Source organism: Ailuropoda melanoleuca, chromosome 5 (assembly GCF_002007445.2).
Source record: "Ailuropoda melanoleuca isolate Jingjing chromosome 5, ASM200744v2, whole genome shotgun sequence".
Classification (NCBI taxonomy): Eukaryota; Metazoa; Chordata; class Mammalia; order Carnivora; family Ursidae; genus Ailuropoda; species Ailuropoda melanoleuca.
This window is the reverse complement of record NC_048222.1, coordinates 72,770,301-72,787,779: the sequence shown is the minus strand read 5'-3', so window position 1 is coordinate 72,787,779 and position 17,479 is coordinate 72,770,301. Positions and strand designations below refer to the sequence as shown.

At 44.5% G+C, this 17,479-nt stretch overlaps 1 protein-coding gene across 4 annotated transcripts in view; it reads left to right on the top strand.

Moving 5' to 3' along the window:
- DOCK5 (dedicator of cytokinesis 5) overlaps positions 1-17,479 on the top strand; it is a 213,681-nt gene that overhangs the window by 138,680 nt on the left and 57,522 nt on the right. For all 4 annotated transcript variants that reach the window (XM_034661245.1, XM_034661244.1, XM_034661246.1 and 1 more), the window contains 5 exons: positions 8,984-9,095; positions 9,822-9,892; positions 10,495-10,601; positions 12,670-12,806; positions 17,175-17,270. In XM_034661245.1, coding sequence (XP_034517136.1) covers positions 8,984-9,095; positions 9,822-9,892; positions 10,495-10,601; positions 12,670-12,806; positions 17,175-17,270 — 523 coding nt within the window. The remainder of the gene's footprint in view (positions 1-8,983; positions 9,096-9,821; positions 9,893-10,494; positions 10,602-12,669; positions 12,807-17,174; positions 17,271-17,479) is intronic.

The following is a 17,479-nucleotide window of genomic DNA, read 5'->3' as shown; positions in this document are numbered from 1 at the left end:
CTGAGTACCGGCAGGCAGGCCCCTCCCCCAGAAGGCAGGCTGAAAAATCAAGAAGCCCACAACCCGGAGCGCCTGAGTGGCGCAGTCACCAAGCACCTGTCTTCGGATTAGGGTGTGATCACAACGCTCCGTAAGGAGTCCCTCATCGGGCTTCTCCACCGGGAACCTGCTTCTTCCTCTCCCACTCCTCTGCTTGGGTTCCCTTTCTTGCTGACTGTCTCTCTCTCTCTCAAATAAATAAATAAACTCTTTAAGGAAGAAGCCCACATCCCTAAGATCTCTATAAAACAAGGGCGCACGGCCTGGGTCCCAGTCAACACTTGGGCTCTGGACAACCCTGCAATCTCTCTTCATCAGAATGACGAGAAGGAGAAGTCCCCCCCAGCAAAGAAAAGATAATGAGTCTGTGGCCTCTGCCACAGAATTGGCCTCGGCCACAGAATTAATACATATGGATGTATCCCAATTATCAGAAATGGAATTCAGAGCAACAATGGTCAAGATGATGAGTAAACTTGAAAAAAGCATCAGAGAAAGCGTTGCTGAGAATATAGAATCCCTAAGGGCAGAAATGAGAGCGAATCTGACAGAAATTAAAAATTCTATGGGCCAAATACAGTCAAAACTAGAGGCTCTGACGGCCAGGGTCACCGAGGCAGAGGAACGCGTTAGCGAATTGGAGGATGGGTTAGTAGAAGAAAAAACGAAAATAGAAGCTGGTCTTAAAAAAATCCACGCCCACGAATGTAGATTACGGGAGATTACTGACTCTATGAAACGATCCAATGTCAGAATCATCGGCATCCCTGAAGGGGTGGAGAAAAACAGAGGTCTAGAAGAGATATTTGAACAAATTGTAGCTGAAAACTTCCCTAATCTAGCAAGGGAAACAAGCATTCGTGTCCAAGAGGCAGAGAGGACCCCATCCAAGCTCAACCAGGACAAACCTACGCCACGGCATGTCATAGTGCAATTCGCAAATATTAGATCCAAGGATACAGTATTGAAAGCGGCCAGGGCAAAGAAATTTCTCACGTACCAAGGCAAAGGTATCAGGATTACGTCAGACCTGTCTACAGAGACCTGGAATGAGAGAAAGGCTTGGGGGGGCATTTTTAAAGCTCTTTCAGAGAAAAACATGCAGCCAAGGATCCTTTATCCAGCAAAGCTGTCATTCAGAATTGATGGAGAAATAAAGACGTTCCAAAATCGCCAATCATTAACCAATTTCGTAACCACGAAACCAGCCCTACAGGAGATATTAAGGGGGGCTCTATAAAGGTAAAAAGGCCCCAAGAGTGATACAGAGCAGCAAGTCACAACCGATACAAAGACTTTAAAGAGAAATGGCATCATTAAAATCATATCTGTCAATAATCTCTATCAATCTAAATGGCTTAAACTCTCCCATAAAACGCCACAGGGTTGCAGATTGGATAAAAAGACATGACCCATCCATTTGCTGTCTACAAGAGACTCATTTTGAACCCAAAGATGCATTCAGACTTAGAGTAAGGGGATGGAGTACCATCTTCCACGCAAATGGACCTCAAAAGAAAGCTGGAGTAGCAATTCTCATATCAGATAGACTGGATTTTAAACTAGAGGCCATAGAGAGAGATACAGAAGGGCACTATATTATTCTTAAAGGAAGTATTCAACAAGTGGATATGACAATTATTAATATATATGCCCCCAACAGGGGAGCAGCAAGATACACAAGCCAACTCTTAACCAAAATAAAGAGACATATAGATAAGAACACAGTAATAGTAGGGGACCTCAACACCCCACTATCAGAAATAGACAGAACACCCTGGCAAAAACTAAGCAAAGAATCAAAGGCTTTGAATGCCATACTCGACGAGTTGGACCTCATAGATATATATAGAACACTACACCCCAGAACCAAAGAATACTCATTCTATTCAAATGCCCATGGAACATTCTCAAGAATAGATCATGCTCTGGGACACAAAACAGGTCTCAGCCAATACCAAAAGATTGAAATTATCCCCTGCATATTCTCAGACCACAACGCTCTGAAATTGGAACTCAACCACAAGGAAAAACCTGGAAGAAACTCAAACACTTGGAGGCTAAGAACCATCCTGCTCAAGAATGACTCGATAAACCAGGAAATCAAAAAACAAATTAAACAATTTATGGAGACCAACGAGAATGAATACACAACGGTCCAAAACCTATGGGATACTGCAAAGGCAGTCCTAAGGGGGAAATACATAGCCATCCAAGCCTCACTCAAAAGAATAGAAAAATCTAAAATGCAGTTTCTATATTCTCACCTCAAGAAACTGGAACAGCAACAGAGGGACAGGCCTAACCCACTGACAAGGAAGGAGTTGACCAAGATTAGAGCAGAAATCAATGAATTAGAGACCAGAACCACAGTAGAGCAGATCAACAGGACTAGAAGCTGGTTCTTTGAGAGAATCCATAAAATTGATAGACCACTGGCAAAACTTGTCCAAAAACAAAGAGAAAGGACTGAGATTATTAAAATTATGACTGAAAAGGGAGAGGTCACGACCAGCACCATTGAAATTGCAAGGATTATTAGAAACTTTTATCAACAGCTATATGCCAAAAAACTAAACAATCTGGAAGAGATGGAGGCCTTCCTGGAAACCTATAAACTACCAAGACTGAAACAGGAAGAAATAGATTTCTTAAATAGGCCAATTAACTATGAAGAAATTGAGTCAGTGATAAACAACCTTCCAAATAATAAAACTCCAGGCCCAGACGGTTTTCCTGGGGAATTCTACCAAACATTCAAAGAAGAAATAATACCTATTCTCCTAAAGCTATTTCAAAAAATAGAAACAGAAGGAAAGCTACCAAACTCATTCTATGAGGCTAATATTACCTTGATCCCCAAACCAGGCAAAGACCCCCTCAAAAAGGAGAATTACAGACCGATTTCTCTAATGAATATGGATGCCAAAATCCTCAACAAGATCCTTGCTAATAGAATCCAACAGTACATTAAAAGGATTATCCATCATGACCAAGTGGGATTCATACCTGGGATGCAAGCATGGTTCAACACTCGCAAATCAATCAATGTGATACATCATATCAACAAGAAAAGACTCAAGAACCATATGATCCTCTCAATTGATGCAGAAAAAGCATTTGACAAAATACAGCATCCTTTCCTGATTAAAACCCTTCAGAGTGTAGGAATAGAGGGTACATTTCTCAATCTCATAAAAGCCATCTATGAAAAGCCTACTGCAAGCATTATTCTCAATGGGGAAAAGCTGGAAGCCTTTCCCTTAAGATCAGGAACACGACAAGGATGCCCACTCTCGCCACTATTATTCAACATAGTACTAGAAGTCCTTGCAACAGCAATCAGAAGACAAAAAGGGATCAAAGGTATCCAAATCGGCAAAGAAGAAGTCAAACTGTCTCTCTTTGCAGATGACATGATACTCTATATGGAAAACCCAAAGGAATCCACTCCCAAACTATTAGAAGTTATAGAACAATTCAGTAAGGTGGCAGGATACAAAATCAATGCCCAGAAATCAGTTGCATTTCTATACACGAATAACGAGACTGAAGAAAGAGAAATTAGGGAATCCATCCCATTTACAATAACACCAAAAACCATGCGTTACCTTGGAATTAACTTAACCAGAGACGTAAAGGACCTATATGCTAGAAACTATAGATCACTTTTGAAAGATATTGAGGAAGACATAAAAAGATGGAAAAATATTCCATGCTCATGGATTGGAAGAATTAACATAGTTAAAATGTCCATACTACCCAGAGCAATCTACACTTTCAATGCTATCCCGATCAAAATACCGAGGACATTTTTCAAAGAACTGGAACAAATAGTCCTTAAATTTGTATGGAACCAGAAAAGGCCCCGAATCTCCAAGGAACTGTTGAAAAGGAAAAACAAAGCTGGGGGCATCACAATGCCGGATTTCGAGCTGTACTACAAAGCTGTGATCACAAAGACAGCATGGTACTGGCACAAAAACAGACACATCGACCAATGGAACAGAATAGAGAACCCAGAAATGGACCCTCGGCTCTTTGGGCAACTAATCTTTGATAAAGCAGGAAAAAACATCCGGTGGAAAAAAGACAGTCTCTTCAATAAATGGTGCTGGGAAAATTGGACAGCTACATGCAAAAGAATGAAACTTGACCACTCTCTCACACCATACACAAAAATAAACTCCAAATGGATGAAAGACCTCAATGTGAGACAGGAATCCATCAAAATTCTAGAGGAGAACATAGGCAACAACTTCTATGACATCGGCCAGAGCAACCTTTTTCACGACACATCTCCAAAGGCAAGAGAAATAAAAGATAAAATGAACTTATGGGACTTTATCAGGATAAAGAGCTTCTGCACAGCCAAGGAAACAGTCAAAAAAACTAAGAGACAGCCCACGGAATGGGAGAATATATTTGCAAAGGACACCACAGATAAAGGACTGGTATCCAAGATCTACAAAGAACTTCTCAAACTCAATACACGAGAAACAAATAAACAAATCATAAAATGGGCAGAAGATATGAACAGACACTTTTCCAATGAAGACATACAAATGGCTAACAGACACATGAAAAAATGTTCAAAATCATTAGCCATCAGGGAAATTCAAATCAAAACCACACTGAGATACCACCTTACGCCAGTTAGAATGGCAAAGATAGACAAGGCAAGAAACAACAATTGTTGGAGAGGATGTGGAGAAAGGGGATCCCTCCTACATTGTTGGTGGGAATGCAAGTTGGTACAGCCACTCTGGAAAACAGTGTGGAGGTCCCTTAAAAAGTTAAAAATTGAACTACCCTATGACCCAGCCATTGCACTACTGGGTGTTTACCCCAAAGATACAGACGTAGTAAAGAGAAGGGCCATATGCACCCCAATGTTCATAGCTGCATTGTCCACAATAGCCAAATCATGGAAGGAGCCGAGATGCCCTTCAACAGATGACTGGATTAAGAAGCTGTGGTCCATATATACAATGGAATATTACTCAGCTATCAGAAAGAACGAATTCTCAACATTTGCTGCAACATGGACGGCACTGGAGGAGATAATGCTAAGTGAAATAAGTCAAGCAGAGAAAGACAATTATCATATGATTTCTCTCATCTATGGAACATAAGAACTAGGATGATCGGTAGGGGAAGAAAGGGATAAAGAAAAGGGGGGTAATCAGAAGGGGGAATGAAACATGAGAGACTATGGACTATGAGAAACAAACTGAAGACTTCAGAGGGGAGAGGGTGGGGGAATGGGATAGACTGGTGATGGGTAGTAAGGAGGGCACGTATTGCATGGTGCACTGGGTGTTATAAGCAACTAATGAAGCATCAAACTTTACATAGGAATCTGGGGATGTACTGTATGGTGATTAACATAATATAATAAAATAAAATTAAAAAAAAAATAGCAGAGACGGGACACCTGCGTGACAGTCAGTTAAGCGTCTGACTCTTGGTTTTGGCTCAGGTTGTGATCTTAGGCTCGTGAGATCGAGCCTGAAGTTGGGCTCTATGCTGAAGGTGAGCCTGCTTGGGATTTTCTCTCTCTCTCTTCCTCTATGTCACCCCCCTCCCGGCCTGCGCTCGCTCTCTCTCAAATAAATAAATAAATAAATAAATCTTAAAAAAAAATAGAGATGAAGAATGAAGAAGTAACTTTTCTGGGAATGCCCACAACCCCAGTGCCATCTCTGCCTTTCAGTAATAGCTGGATTTCCAAACTGTTAAAATATATTGCTAAAACAGGTTTGGAAACTGGACAGATAGCATGCTAAAATGTTATTAGGAGTAAAAGTATAAGTAAGGGGGTTTCAAGTCTAGATTTGAGGATTTGTATTGTTTTTAACTTGGTATGTTTACAAAATCATAAAATTAAAGGCAAACAATTAACATTGAAAAGCTTACAATGTACTGTATAGATCAAGGCCTTTAATTAGCTTTACTAATGAAAGGCTCTTACCAATCAACAAAAGAATGATAAACATCCTTAAATAATAGAAAACAAAAACAATTTATAAGAGAAAAATTCAAATGGTAAATTAAATTTCTTAAAAAGTATTCAGGGGCACCTGTGTGGCTCACTTGGTTGGGTGTCACACTCTTGATTTCAGCTCAGGTCATGATCTTGGGGTCCTGGGATTGAGCCCTGCATGGGGCTCCATGCTCACTGGGGAGCCTGCTTGGGATTCTTTTTCTCTCTCTCTCTGTCTGCCCCTGCCCCCACTCTCTTTAAATAAACAAATAAATCTTTTAAGAAAATTCATACTATCAAAATGCCATACACACACACTTTTTCTGTACATTTGATAAAGATTAAAAATTTTTATCCTTTGATGAAATTGGACAAAAATTGGTCCTGCATTTTAATGCTGATAGGAATATAAATTTCTTAAGGGCAGAAATTTGACACCACGAATAAAAAGCAAAAACAAAACAAAAACCACAAAAAGCTAAAGAAAATACCACCTTTGTCTGGTAATGTCCTATCTAAAAATGTATCCATTCCCCCCACCACTACCCTTTTTTCTAAAGAGAGATAGATAGATAGATAGATAGATAGATAGATAGATAGATAGAGACCTTTGTCTGGTAATACCCTATGTAAAAATTTATCCATTCCCCCCACCACTACCCTTTTTTCTAAAGATAGATGATAGATAGATAGATAGATAGATAGATAGATAGATAGATAGATAGGGACCTTTGTCTGGTAATACCCTATCTAAAAATTTATCCATTCCCCCCACCACTACCCTTTTTTCTAAAGATAGATAGATAGATAGATAGATAGATAGATTGATTTTAGAGAGCATACCTGAGTGGGGGGAGGTGCAGAAGGAGAGCGAGAGGGATAGAAGCAGACACCCCACTGAGTGTGGGGTCCAGTGCAGGGCTCAAACTCAGGACTCTGAGGTCAAAACCTGAGCCAAAATCAAAAGTCGGACACTTCACTGACTGAGCCACGCGGGCGCCCCTAGTCCCCTCTTCTTAAATGCCCGGCACAGAGGATACCAGGTGTTGGTCTGGGTGCTGGCGTTCTAGTAGCAGATGAAACAAGGCTCCAGCTCTGATGGTGCTTGTGGGTTGGGTTGAAGCCAGGGAGGCAAATAGTGAAGAAAGAAACCTTAAGATTATTTCAGATAGGTGAGGGCTGGCTGGGGAGGCCTTGGGGGGATAATGACCAGGGAGGGAGAAGGCGTCTCTAGGATTTGGCATTTGAGCTGAGACCAAACAGGAGGAGGCCACGTGTGCAGGTCTCAGGGAGGAGGAATGAGGGTGTGGGGACGCTCTGTAGGGCTTGTGTGGGAAATCAGGAGAAGCCAGTGCTGCTGGAGCATGGAGGATGAGAATGGGAGAATGGGGAGCGGCAGGTGAATGACAAACGAGGTAGGACCTGGCAGGCTATAGTAAGGAGTTTGGATTTTACCCAAGTGGAATGGGAAGCCATCAAAGGGTTTCAGTTAGAGAGGCAGTAAAATCTGGCTTACATTTCCAGTGATCATCTCATCTCTTAAGTGGAAAGTGGATCATCAAGGGTAAAGAGCAAACCCTGGGTGAGCACACAATGGGCTGTTGTAGTTCAAGTATGAGATGCGGTGGCTCCGTCTCCGATGAGGTGCAGAGAGCGCAAGGTGGCCTTGCTGTTAGATTCTGTGGGAGAATGAGAGGAAGGGAAGAACCCTGGATAACCCCCAAGTTTTGGGTGCTAACTCGCTGAGACTTGGAATACTGAAAGAGGAGCAGGAGAATCAAGGGGGTTCTGCTTTGCGCATGTTAATTTTGACATACCTTGCGGACTAAGTAGCAAGTAAAGTTCTTTTTTAGTTCTGCTAAATGGATGAATTGAGAATGACCAACAACCCTCTGACCGAATTCTTTTCTCAGAGGAGTTTGAATTCCACAAGTCCCTTACAAGGTGTAGCTGAATGCAGATGAACTTAAATATATGTGTGCATGTATGTGTGTGAGTGAGTGAGTGTGTGTGCAAAATCCTGATTCCAAACAATCCCTACTCTTGACCAGTTGGTGGGAATATTGCCACCCAGTGTGAACGCACTTGGATTACAATTTGAGACTTTCGTGTTTCTGAGAAATGGGCCAAAGACCTCTGATTTCTACTTAGGAGAAAGAACCAGATTTTCAGCAGATGGACAAATCCTGAAGACACGCAGAGTACCTTAAAGCCAGCAAAAATCAGTGAGGGCGAGGTATTCTTGTGTGCCGTGAGGTCCTACTGTAGAGCGGGTCAGCACCCAGCTGGCCTCTTCAGTGGAGAGAATGGCATTCCTGAACTTGCAGACTGGGTTGGGTTCAGAATTGTTGCTGGTACAAGGAGCTTCTCTACCCATTGTCTGAAACCTCAGCTCAAATGATCAGGGCTAGAGGAGATGAGATGGAAAGAGTAGACGAGGAGAACGAGGGAAGAGGGCAGGAGTGATGCTGGAGGATAGGCTACGGCAAGAGTGTGTGTTGGGAAAGTGAGCTGGGGGAGTCCCCTGCATATTGGGCATTCTGCTAATGAGCTGAGGAAGGCGGGCATGTGCACAGAGCTCAACTGATCCTTCAGACAGAGCAGCTCCTGCTGTTCGCCCTTGGCCAGAAGTGCCCATGCACAGCTAGGATGGACAGCTTCATACAGCTTCTAGGGAGTCGTTCCAGACTGGCTGACCGTAGCAGACCAAATGGAGAGCTCTGTGGTAGGACTTTAGGTATGAATTCCTATCTGCTCTTCACCAGGTGGTACTATCTTCTCAGCCTACTGGGTGTCTCCCCGAAACCATCCTGGAGCACCCTCTGACCTTCCCTTGGCACAGTCTCACATGGTGACCAGGGAGGCACGGGCCTCCAGCGTTGGTTAGGGGACAGATATTTTCAAAAATTTCTCTGTGAAGATGGAAAACCTGACCGCTTCTCTCTTTTTCCTGTTAAGATTTTATGGCCAAAGCGAAGATGGAGATGAATTTAATAATTCAATCCGCCAGTTATTTCTCGCTTTCAATATGCTCATGGACAGACCCCTGGAGGAAGCTGTCAAGATCAAGGTCAGCATGGTATCCCCGTGGGTGCCTCTTTTCATGCTGTTGCTGAGAATGTCCTGTGACAACATAGAACTGGACACGGTGGGAGAGAAGCAAAGTGAATTCGTGGAAAACCTGTGAATTTTAGTACTGCTTCCAGAAAGTAAAGAGAGAAGCCTGTGTTTTAACTTTTATGTCCATTTGTGTTCTCAAATGCCAGTTTGCCACAGACAAACTATCCTTTTAGACATCCCTTAAAAGGCTTCCATGGCCCCTGTGAATTCAGCCAATTGATCGCGGTGATACAGGCAACAGGTTTTTATTCTTCCCCCCCCCCCCATTCTTCACAGAAGCCCAAAGTCATCATCATGTTCCTCATCAGTTTTTTAATATAAAATGTGCCAGCTCTGAGGATTCAGATCTGAATTTCATTATTTATTCTTTGTTCTTTATGCCCATCTTGTGAGGGAGATGTCAAGATTCTGACTACCTGCTTTGATAGAAAAATGAATTCCAAACAAACACTACCTATTGATAATGAAGAAAAAGAAAAGGCCGTGCCATCTGACCTTTTAGGAAGAAGATTTTAGGCAATCACCTTTAGCAGCATTTAGCTCTGCTCTCCACTGCGAGAGCATCTGTGTGCGGTTCCCTATGTAGATGCAAGCCTTTTCTTCCTGGGATTAAGTAATGCATTCTGCCTTCGTCCTGCTTGGCAACTGAATTTGCCTTTCGGTATTTTTCTTACAGGGGGCAGCTCTGAAATACCTTCCTAGCATCATCAACGACGTCAAACTTGTGTTTGATCCCGTGGAGCTCAGGTAAATAGCAAAGCACCGTTTGCTGACTTTAACAACGAAGCAGCTTCCCTGCTTGGCTGGGGCATGGGCTGCTGCGCATCCTGTTATTCTTCTAACACGTCTTAACTGAACCCCTTCTGGTGCTCAGTTTCTGTGAAAAATATAAAAGATGACACAAAGCCTGCCCCTGAGAGAGGTTTGCACTTTTCTCTGTGGAATCAAGACATGCAGACGTGAAATTAACTCCAGAAGAAAGTACATAATAATACACTTCCAGCCCTGTACCTAAGCACCCGGGCAGTGCAAAGTCAGATGGTGATCGACACCGGGGTGGAGTTAGCCAGGAAAGTGTGCAGAAGCGAGGGGTCAGACAGGTCCGCAAAGCCGGGATGGACGTGACTGTGCTTTGGCAGTTTAAACAGAGACGGTTCTGAGGCTGAGCGCTGCAGCGTGCATGGAACAGTCTCGGCTTCAGCTCCAAGGGGCAGACTCTCAGGCTGCCTGGGAGAGATTTCCAGGGAAAACTGTCCATGCCCGGATCTCAGAGTTGAGAGGAGGAGCTGCGTAATGATACCTTCAGTGTGACGGAACGAAAATACTAACCTCTGGGATCTCTCTTGCAGCGTGCTCTTCTGCAAGTTCATTCAAAGCATCCCTGACAACCAGTTAGTTCGCCAGAAACTGAACTGCATGACCAAGATAGTGGAGAGCAATCTTTTCCGGCAGTCGGGTATGTCCTCACCAAAAACTACCGCTTACCGACATTCCAGTCTTGCTGCTTCTCCAGCCAACACTTGCTTGCTTTTTTTTTTCCCCCCCCTTTAATGTCAATAACGACCTTGCCAGTAGCTGGTTGGGACATAGGGACCTCCTGAGAAACCGGTTTTAAAGGGCAGACAGAATCAGGTTAGTATTTCCAAGAGGATCTGAGAGAATAAAATCATGCATTTTTTTATGAGAACAAGTCAGTCTTTCATTACTTAAGAGAACTTTGTCCTCAAAATGGGACACCCCAGAAAGTAGCAGGGAAGCAGGAAAGATGGTTTTCCACAAATGTGTCTTCTTTGACCTGTACTTATTGCTTAACCTGAAAAGCCAGGGGGCAGCCCTGTAGGAGTGTGCTGGGGCAGCCCTGTAGGAGTGTGCTGGAGCACCACCCCCCCCCCAGTCCTGGCTCAGGAGAGCAGATTGTGTGTATCTCTTCTCAGTATCCATGCTCGGTCACATTATGTGAGGAGCTGAAAATGGGCCACAGTGGTCGTATTTATACGACAGAAACTGGCAAACACTGTAAGTCACAGGTTTTGGTGGGGAAGGGCTTCATGGGGGAGCCAGAGGGCACCGAGGAGAGAAAACTCTTACATGGATGAAATATTCTTCATTTTGTAACTCGAGACAAGCATGTAGCCACCGAGTCTAAATCACTGTGCTCTTGTCCCAAAGCTGATATGGGGAAGAGGTTCCATGGCTGGTCTTTTCCCAACAAACCCCAGACTTGCTAGAGAGGGGCTGCTCTGGGAGGTTCTTCTGGAGCTACCAGTAGGTCAGGGGCTCCCAGAGGGTGACCCTGTGTTGCATGTATTTCCTGGAAGGTCTGAGCACCAGCAAGACTGCTCTGAAATAGGGAGAAGTGACTGAGTTATTGGTGACAGGCCTCCTGGCCTTGCCCCTGGTTGGTTATGTAACTTTGGACACACAAGGAGCCTTTTGTAAGTCTTAGCCTCCATTTCCATGGAAGGAAGGATTTGAACTAGATCACGTTGGTAGCCCCTTTTGGCTCTGATATTTCCCGTCCCTGTGAATTTTTGCTTAGAAATTCTAACTGTTCCAAGGACAGTTGGAGGTGTGCACAAAGCTAGTGAATGCTCTCAAGTAGAAAACATAATATTACTAGACATCTTAATATGCTATGATATTTCTGCCTCTAAGCGTGCAGAAAGGATAAATGAGATGATAAAAATGGGGTGTTGGAGCACCAGAGCAAGCATGCACTGTGTGTTCCAATTAGAGGAAGTATTCTCACTGCTAACAGTCATTTCTGTTAGTGTCCAGAACATCTGGCCTCATCGTAATAATGTCTTCTAATAGCGAGGATCCCAGAAGGAAGATATCATAGAAAGATAACCCCTTATGTTGTGAAGCCCATGTGCCTGCAAAAACATTCAGAATGTCCTTGAAACACCCTGAAATGTACTAGGAAAGCTCCCTCAGTATTTGTACAAATTTTAGAGTGAATTCTCTCCATTAGGTGGAAACTTTCAAACATTTTAAAAAGTGTGACATAATTTTTTCCTTTCGTAGGACTTAGCCTTCAGCTGTCGAGGTGGCATTTTTTTAAAAAGCCAAAGACATTGTTGAATACTTTAAACATTTTTATATATGTGCCTGTGATCGGTGTAATTTTCTTAGCTTTTAAAATCAAGTTACATGGGGCACCTGGGTGGCTTAGTCGTTAAGCGTCTCCCTTTGGCCCAGGGTGCTGGGATCGAGCCCTGCATCGGGCTCCCTGCTCCGCTGGGAGCCTGCTTCTTCCTCTCCCACTCTCCCTGCTTGTGTTCCCTCTCTCGCTGGCTGTGTCTCCCTCTGTCAAATAAATAAATAAAATAAAATTAAAAAAATAAAATAAAATAAAATCAAGTTACAGGGCTGAAGTTCCATGCCCAGGATGCTGTGTTCCTGCTGGGTGGAGCTCAGAGGTCAGCTGCCGTATGGGGCAGAGGGAGAGTTGCAGGCAAAAGCAGAGCACCTGGGCTGGGGGTCTGCTGCAGCTGGTGAGCTGGGTGCACTTTCTCTCCCAGAGTGCAGAGACGTGCTGCTGCCTCTGCTGACAGACCAGCTCAGCGGCCAGCTAGATGACAACTCCAGCAAGCCCGACCATGAGGCCAGCTCGCAGCTTCTGAGCAACATCCTGGAAGTGCTGGACAGGAAGGATGTGGTGAGTTGAACCGTCACCCGATGCAGACCACAGCGCAATGGGTCCTTCTGCCTTGGGCAAGAATGACTTCGGGGTCTTCCTCGTCTCAGGGCTTGGCTCAGGCAGTTTAGAACCTGGGTACTGGGGCAGGCTGGGCTGCTTTTGAGGTGATCGGAGAGGCTTCCTCTTGCCAGAGCCTGCTCTGCAAATCTGGGTCCAGGAGGGGTCCGCTTACTGGGGTGCCTGCTGCAGGCTGGTTTTCCTGGCTTGTCCACCACTGAGATCCCTGAGGGGGCTTTGAAGAATCAGAGCCTTGTTTAGATTTTTTATGCAGAAAGCTTGGCCTTCTTTTTCTACTGGTACTGACAGGACTGTTGTAGATGTGCCCAAGCTTCTGACATGCTCTCATTTTTAGACTCTCTGACACTGATCCTTCCTTTTGGAGCCTAGTGGAAATGATGTGTTTTTCTTGTCTCACATCTTCTCTCTGACCTGGGCACCCATTCTCCCCAAAACCCTGGGGCTGCATCTGCCTGGATTTACCTTGTTCTAGAGATAGCACGGCCCAGAGCCTAGGCATGGCCGCCTCTCAAGAGGCTGGAGAAGTTGGCAGAAGGTGTTCAGTTGAGCACAGAGCATACTTACCACTCCCCACAATGGCTACCTGGCACTACTGTTCCCACGAGCAGGGAAAACAGTCTTGGCCTTGCCTAAGCCCATTCCTTCCAGTATATTTAGATTCAGGTCTGCTGAAGGAATTGAAGAACACACTGTCAGTTCCCCATAGCTAAATTCTTAGCTCACCTTTCAAGGTTCACCGCAGTTTGGCCCCAGCCTGCCTCAGCTGCTGCTCTTCACACGGCACATCTGCACTTCTGCTCATTCATGCCTCAGCCATGGAGGTACCGGAGAAGGCTTCTTCCACTGCTTCCTCTACCTACCTCCACCCTGTCTCTGAGCCCCTGCAGCCCACTTACATTTGTATTATTTAGTGGATATTTATTAATTACAGGTCATGTTCCCGTTCCTTTTTTCCCCCTTAAATGTGTTTCTAGAAACCACATAAAATATAATAAATTTCCCCAAGGAATCTTATGATTGGGAATTTGATTCCTAACCAAGGATTTTGCAACAAATAAATAAATGTGACTAAGCATCTCATAATGCTAAGAATATTTTTAAAAAGTAACTCTTATGACTCAGTAATCAAAATACTAAAATAAAGGTCCAAGCTGTAGTTGGCAACAGTGTACCAGGGACTTTGGTTTCAGCAGGGCTCCAGTGTGTTCTAGAAGTAAATGTGTACAATTCACAGTTAATCTGAAGCATGGGAGTTGGGCTGTTTGTTTTCTGGTGCTGGCATTAGCAAGTGGAGCTCTTTATCCTTAGGCAAATCTCCAGGTGCCTCAATTTCCCATTCCATAACATGTGGGGATTGTTCTAAATGGCCTCTTAGATCTCTTCCACTTCTGATGCTGTTTTGTTTTGCTTTTTAAAGATTTTATTTATTTATTTGAGAAAGAGAGAGAGAGAGAAAGAGAGCGCGTGTGCACCAATGGGGGGAGGGGCAGAGGGAGAAGGAAAAGCAGACACTTAACGGACTGAACCACCCAGGTGCCCCATGTTTTGTTTTTAATATAATATCTTTTTATCATTAATTTTTAATATAGACTTGTTAAATTTATATTTGCATTTAAATAATTTATATAATATAATATCTTTGCCTGCCTTCTTACCACACAGAAGGACTCTTTGGCAATGACCGGAATGTATTTACATATTACACTGGAAGATTTATTTGGCTTGAGAAACTTTTTTTTTTTTTTTGTCTTCCTGATAAGATTCCCTGTAATGAACAGAAGCATTCAAGATTATTGATCTTGGAGCTTCTGTTAAAGTAGTAAATTTGATAATTTTTTGGTGGTGATAATGAGACAGTTTTATCCCCCACCGTAAGCATTTTTAAATGTGCAACTTAACTTTGTATGTCTTCCACTATCCCCTCATCTCCTCAGTTAATTCCAGGCTCTAATTATTGACATGATTCCTATGCCTTTTTTTTAATAGTTCAGGACTCCTCTTTTCCCAAAGCTGTGTCTCCACACCGTCCAAATTCTTCAAAGTCCAGCTGCAGTAAGCACCTCTGTGAGGTTGCTCCTGGCTCAGTCCTGCCCCAAGCCCCCAACTCTGCTACTTCCCTTCGTGCTCTCCTTACTTCCTTTTAAGGTGCTTATTGTTTCCTATCTTGAGTTACAATTCAGTTCGCAGACGCGTCTTAAACAGATCCTGCGCTCTGGGCACTGTGATAGGTCTAAGAGTGCCCCAGTGAAGAAGCAAGGCAAGCAGTCCGCCCTCATGGAGCTGACCTTCTAGGAGTTTCCTTGTGTTTTGCTCATTCATCTTCAAGCCCCAGCTCTCCAGCTGGAGGTGAATCTCTGAAGGGCTCAGAGAATGCCGGATTCCTTTTCCTACCCCCACACGGGGCCAGCACAGGACTCAACACACCTGGCCGGGACTGTGGTGTGGTCTTGTTACCTAAATAGAGGGTAAAATGCCTCAACAGAGAGGCAGGTCTAATGGATCACGTTCCCTCAAAGAAATGGGAAACAAGTGAATATGTAATAAAAACAAAGAAGGAAAGAAGGGAAGCGCAAAAGGGGAGCTAACAATGCTTGATATTTTAATAAAACTATATATAGCGTGATTTAGTTATCTGAATTATTAACCCGGAGTTTCAAAATATCTATCATGACGCAAGACTGGATAAAAGCTTTGAAGGACAAGGTTGAATATTGCTAACTTGGAACCTAATGAGTATGACATCAAATCACAAGGAGAGAAAGAAAAATAAAGAATATGTATTCGTGGGGTCGCCTGGGTGGCTCAGTCGGTTAAGCACCTGCCTTCAGCTCAGGTCATGATCCCGGGGTCCTGGGATCGAGCCCCACCTGGGGCTCCCTGCTCCGCGGGGAGCCTGCTTCTCCCTCTCCTTCTGCCTCTGTGCTCTTTCTCTCCAGGAAATAAATAAAATCTTTAAAAGAAAATGTGTATTTGTGAGGCACTGTTGTGTACACCAGCCCAGCTAATTCCTGTATGGGAACTTTTTTTTCCCCCAGCTATGAAAACAGAAGCTCAGCAAAGTTAAATAATTGCTCAGAGTGACACATGACAGAGTCAAAATATTAAATCCTTGTGTTAGTCTTCTCGGGCTGCCAAAACAAAACACCCTAGAGTGGGCAGCTTAAACAACAGGTATTTATTTCCCATGGTTCTGGCAGCTGGAAGTCCAAAGTCAGGGTGCCAGTGTGGTCAGGTTCCTGGGGAGGGCCCGCTCCTGGCCTGGAGATGGTCGCCAGCTGTCTGTCCTCACATGGCTTTTCCTCAGTGTGCGTGTGGAAAGAGAAAAGACCAGCTCTCTGGTGTCTCTCCTTATAAGGACACTAACCCTATGAGACCAGGGCCCCGCCTTTATGACCTAATTGCCTCCCTAAAATTCGTCTCTAAATACCATCACACAAGAGGTTAAAGCACCAGCATATGACTTGTGGGGTTTCAAAAAAATTTTTTTAGCTAAAAAAACCTTTTTTTTTTTTAAAGATTTTATTTATTTATTTGACAGAGAGAGAGACAGCCAGCGAGAGAGGGAACACAAGCAGGGGGAATGGGAGAGGAAGAAGCAGGCTCAAAGCGGAAGAGCCCAATGTGGGGCTCGATCCCATAACAATGGGACCACGCCCTGAGCCGAAGGCAGACGCTTAACTGCTGTGCCACCCAGGCGCCCCTAAAAAAACCTTTTTTTAAAGTAATCTCTTTGTGCCATGTGGGCTCAAACTCACAACCCTGGGATCAAGAGTCACATGCTCCACCAACTGAGCCAGTTGGGTGCCCCCAGCAAATGACTTTTGAACACATTCAGTCAATACCTGGCTCCTTGACTTGAATTTCTTGGTTTTTTCCCTCCTACACAGAAGGTGGGAAGAACGTTGAATTTTTGTCTTTGCCTTCCCATGCACATGCCTAGTTCTCTTGGGCCACCCCCTGTGCTCAGCGTCGGGACTGACTTCATGCCAGGGGGTCCCCCCAGAACTACATTGAGTTGGGGGCCGCGTTGAACTTGCAGTGAGCGCAGATGGTCTGGCTCCCTAGGGAGGCCTTCTCCCCCTCATCCCCACTCCCAGCTTTTACATGTTACACCTTATCATTTTCAACCAATTCCTCAGTAACGGTATGTATTCATCTGCAAGCTTCTTTTCCTCTTTTTGGACAAGAGATTGCTTTGCAGGGAAGAGCCAGAGTGAGACTTAAAGAGAACACTCACCTGTCCAAGGTGTTTTGAGGAAAAGTGAAGCTGAGTCAGAAGTGGGGTCAGTTCCCGTGTTTCCCCCGCAGGGCCCCACGGCGATGCACATCCAGCTGATAATGGAACGGCTGCTGAGAAGGATCAACCGCACCGTGATCGGGATGAGCCGACAGTCTCCCCATATTGTGAGTATCGCGTCGGGGGACCAGGCTGCCATGGTGGCTTCTCAGGGTCCCACCCGCCCATTGGGAGTCCTCTGGACCACCGTCTTGGGGCCAGATTCCCACAGGCCCCACTCGTCCCAGTTCACCTCTGTGCCTGCACGCTGTGCGTCACAGCTGCCAGGGGCAGTGAGTGGGCTCTAGAACTTTACAGCCCCCCCCCCCCCCCCCCG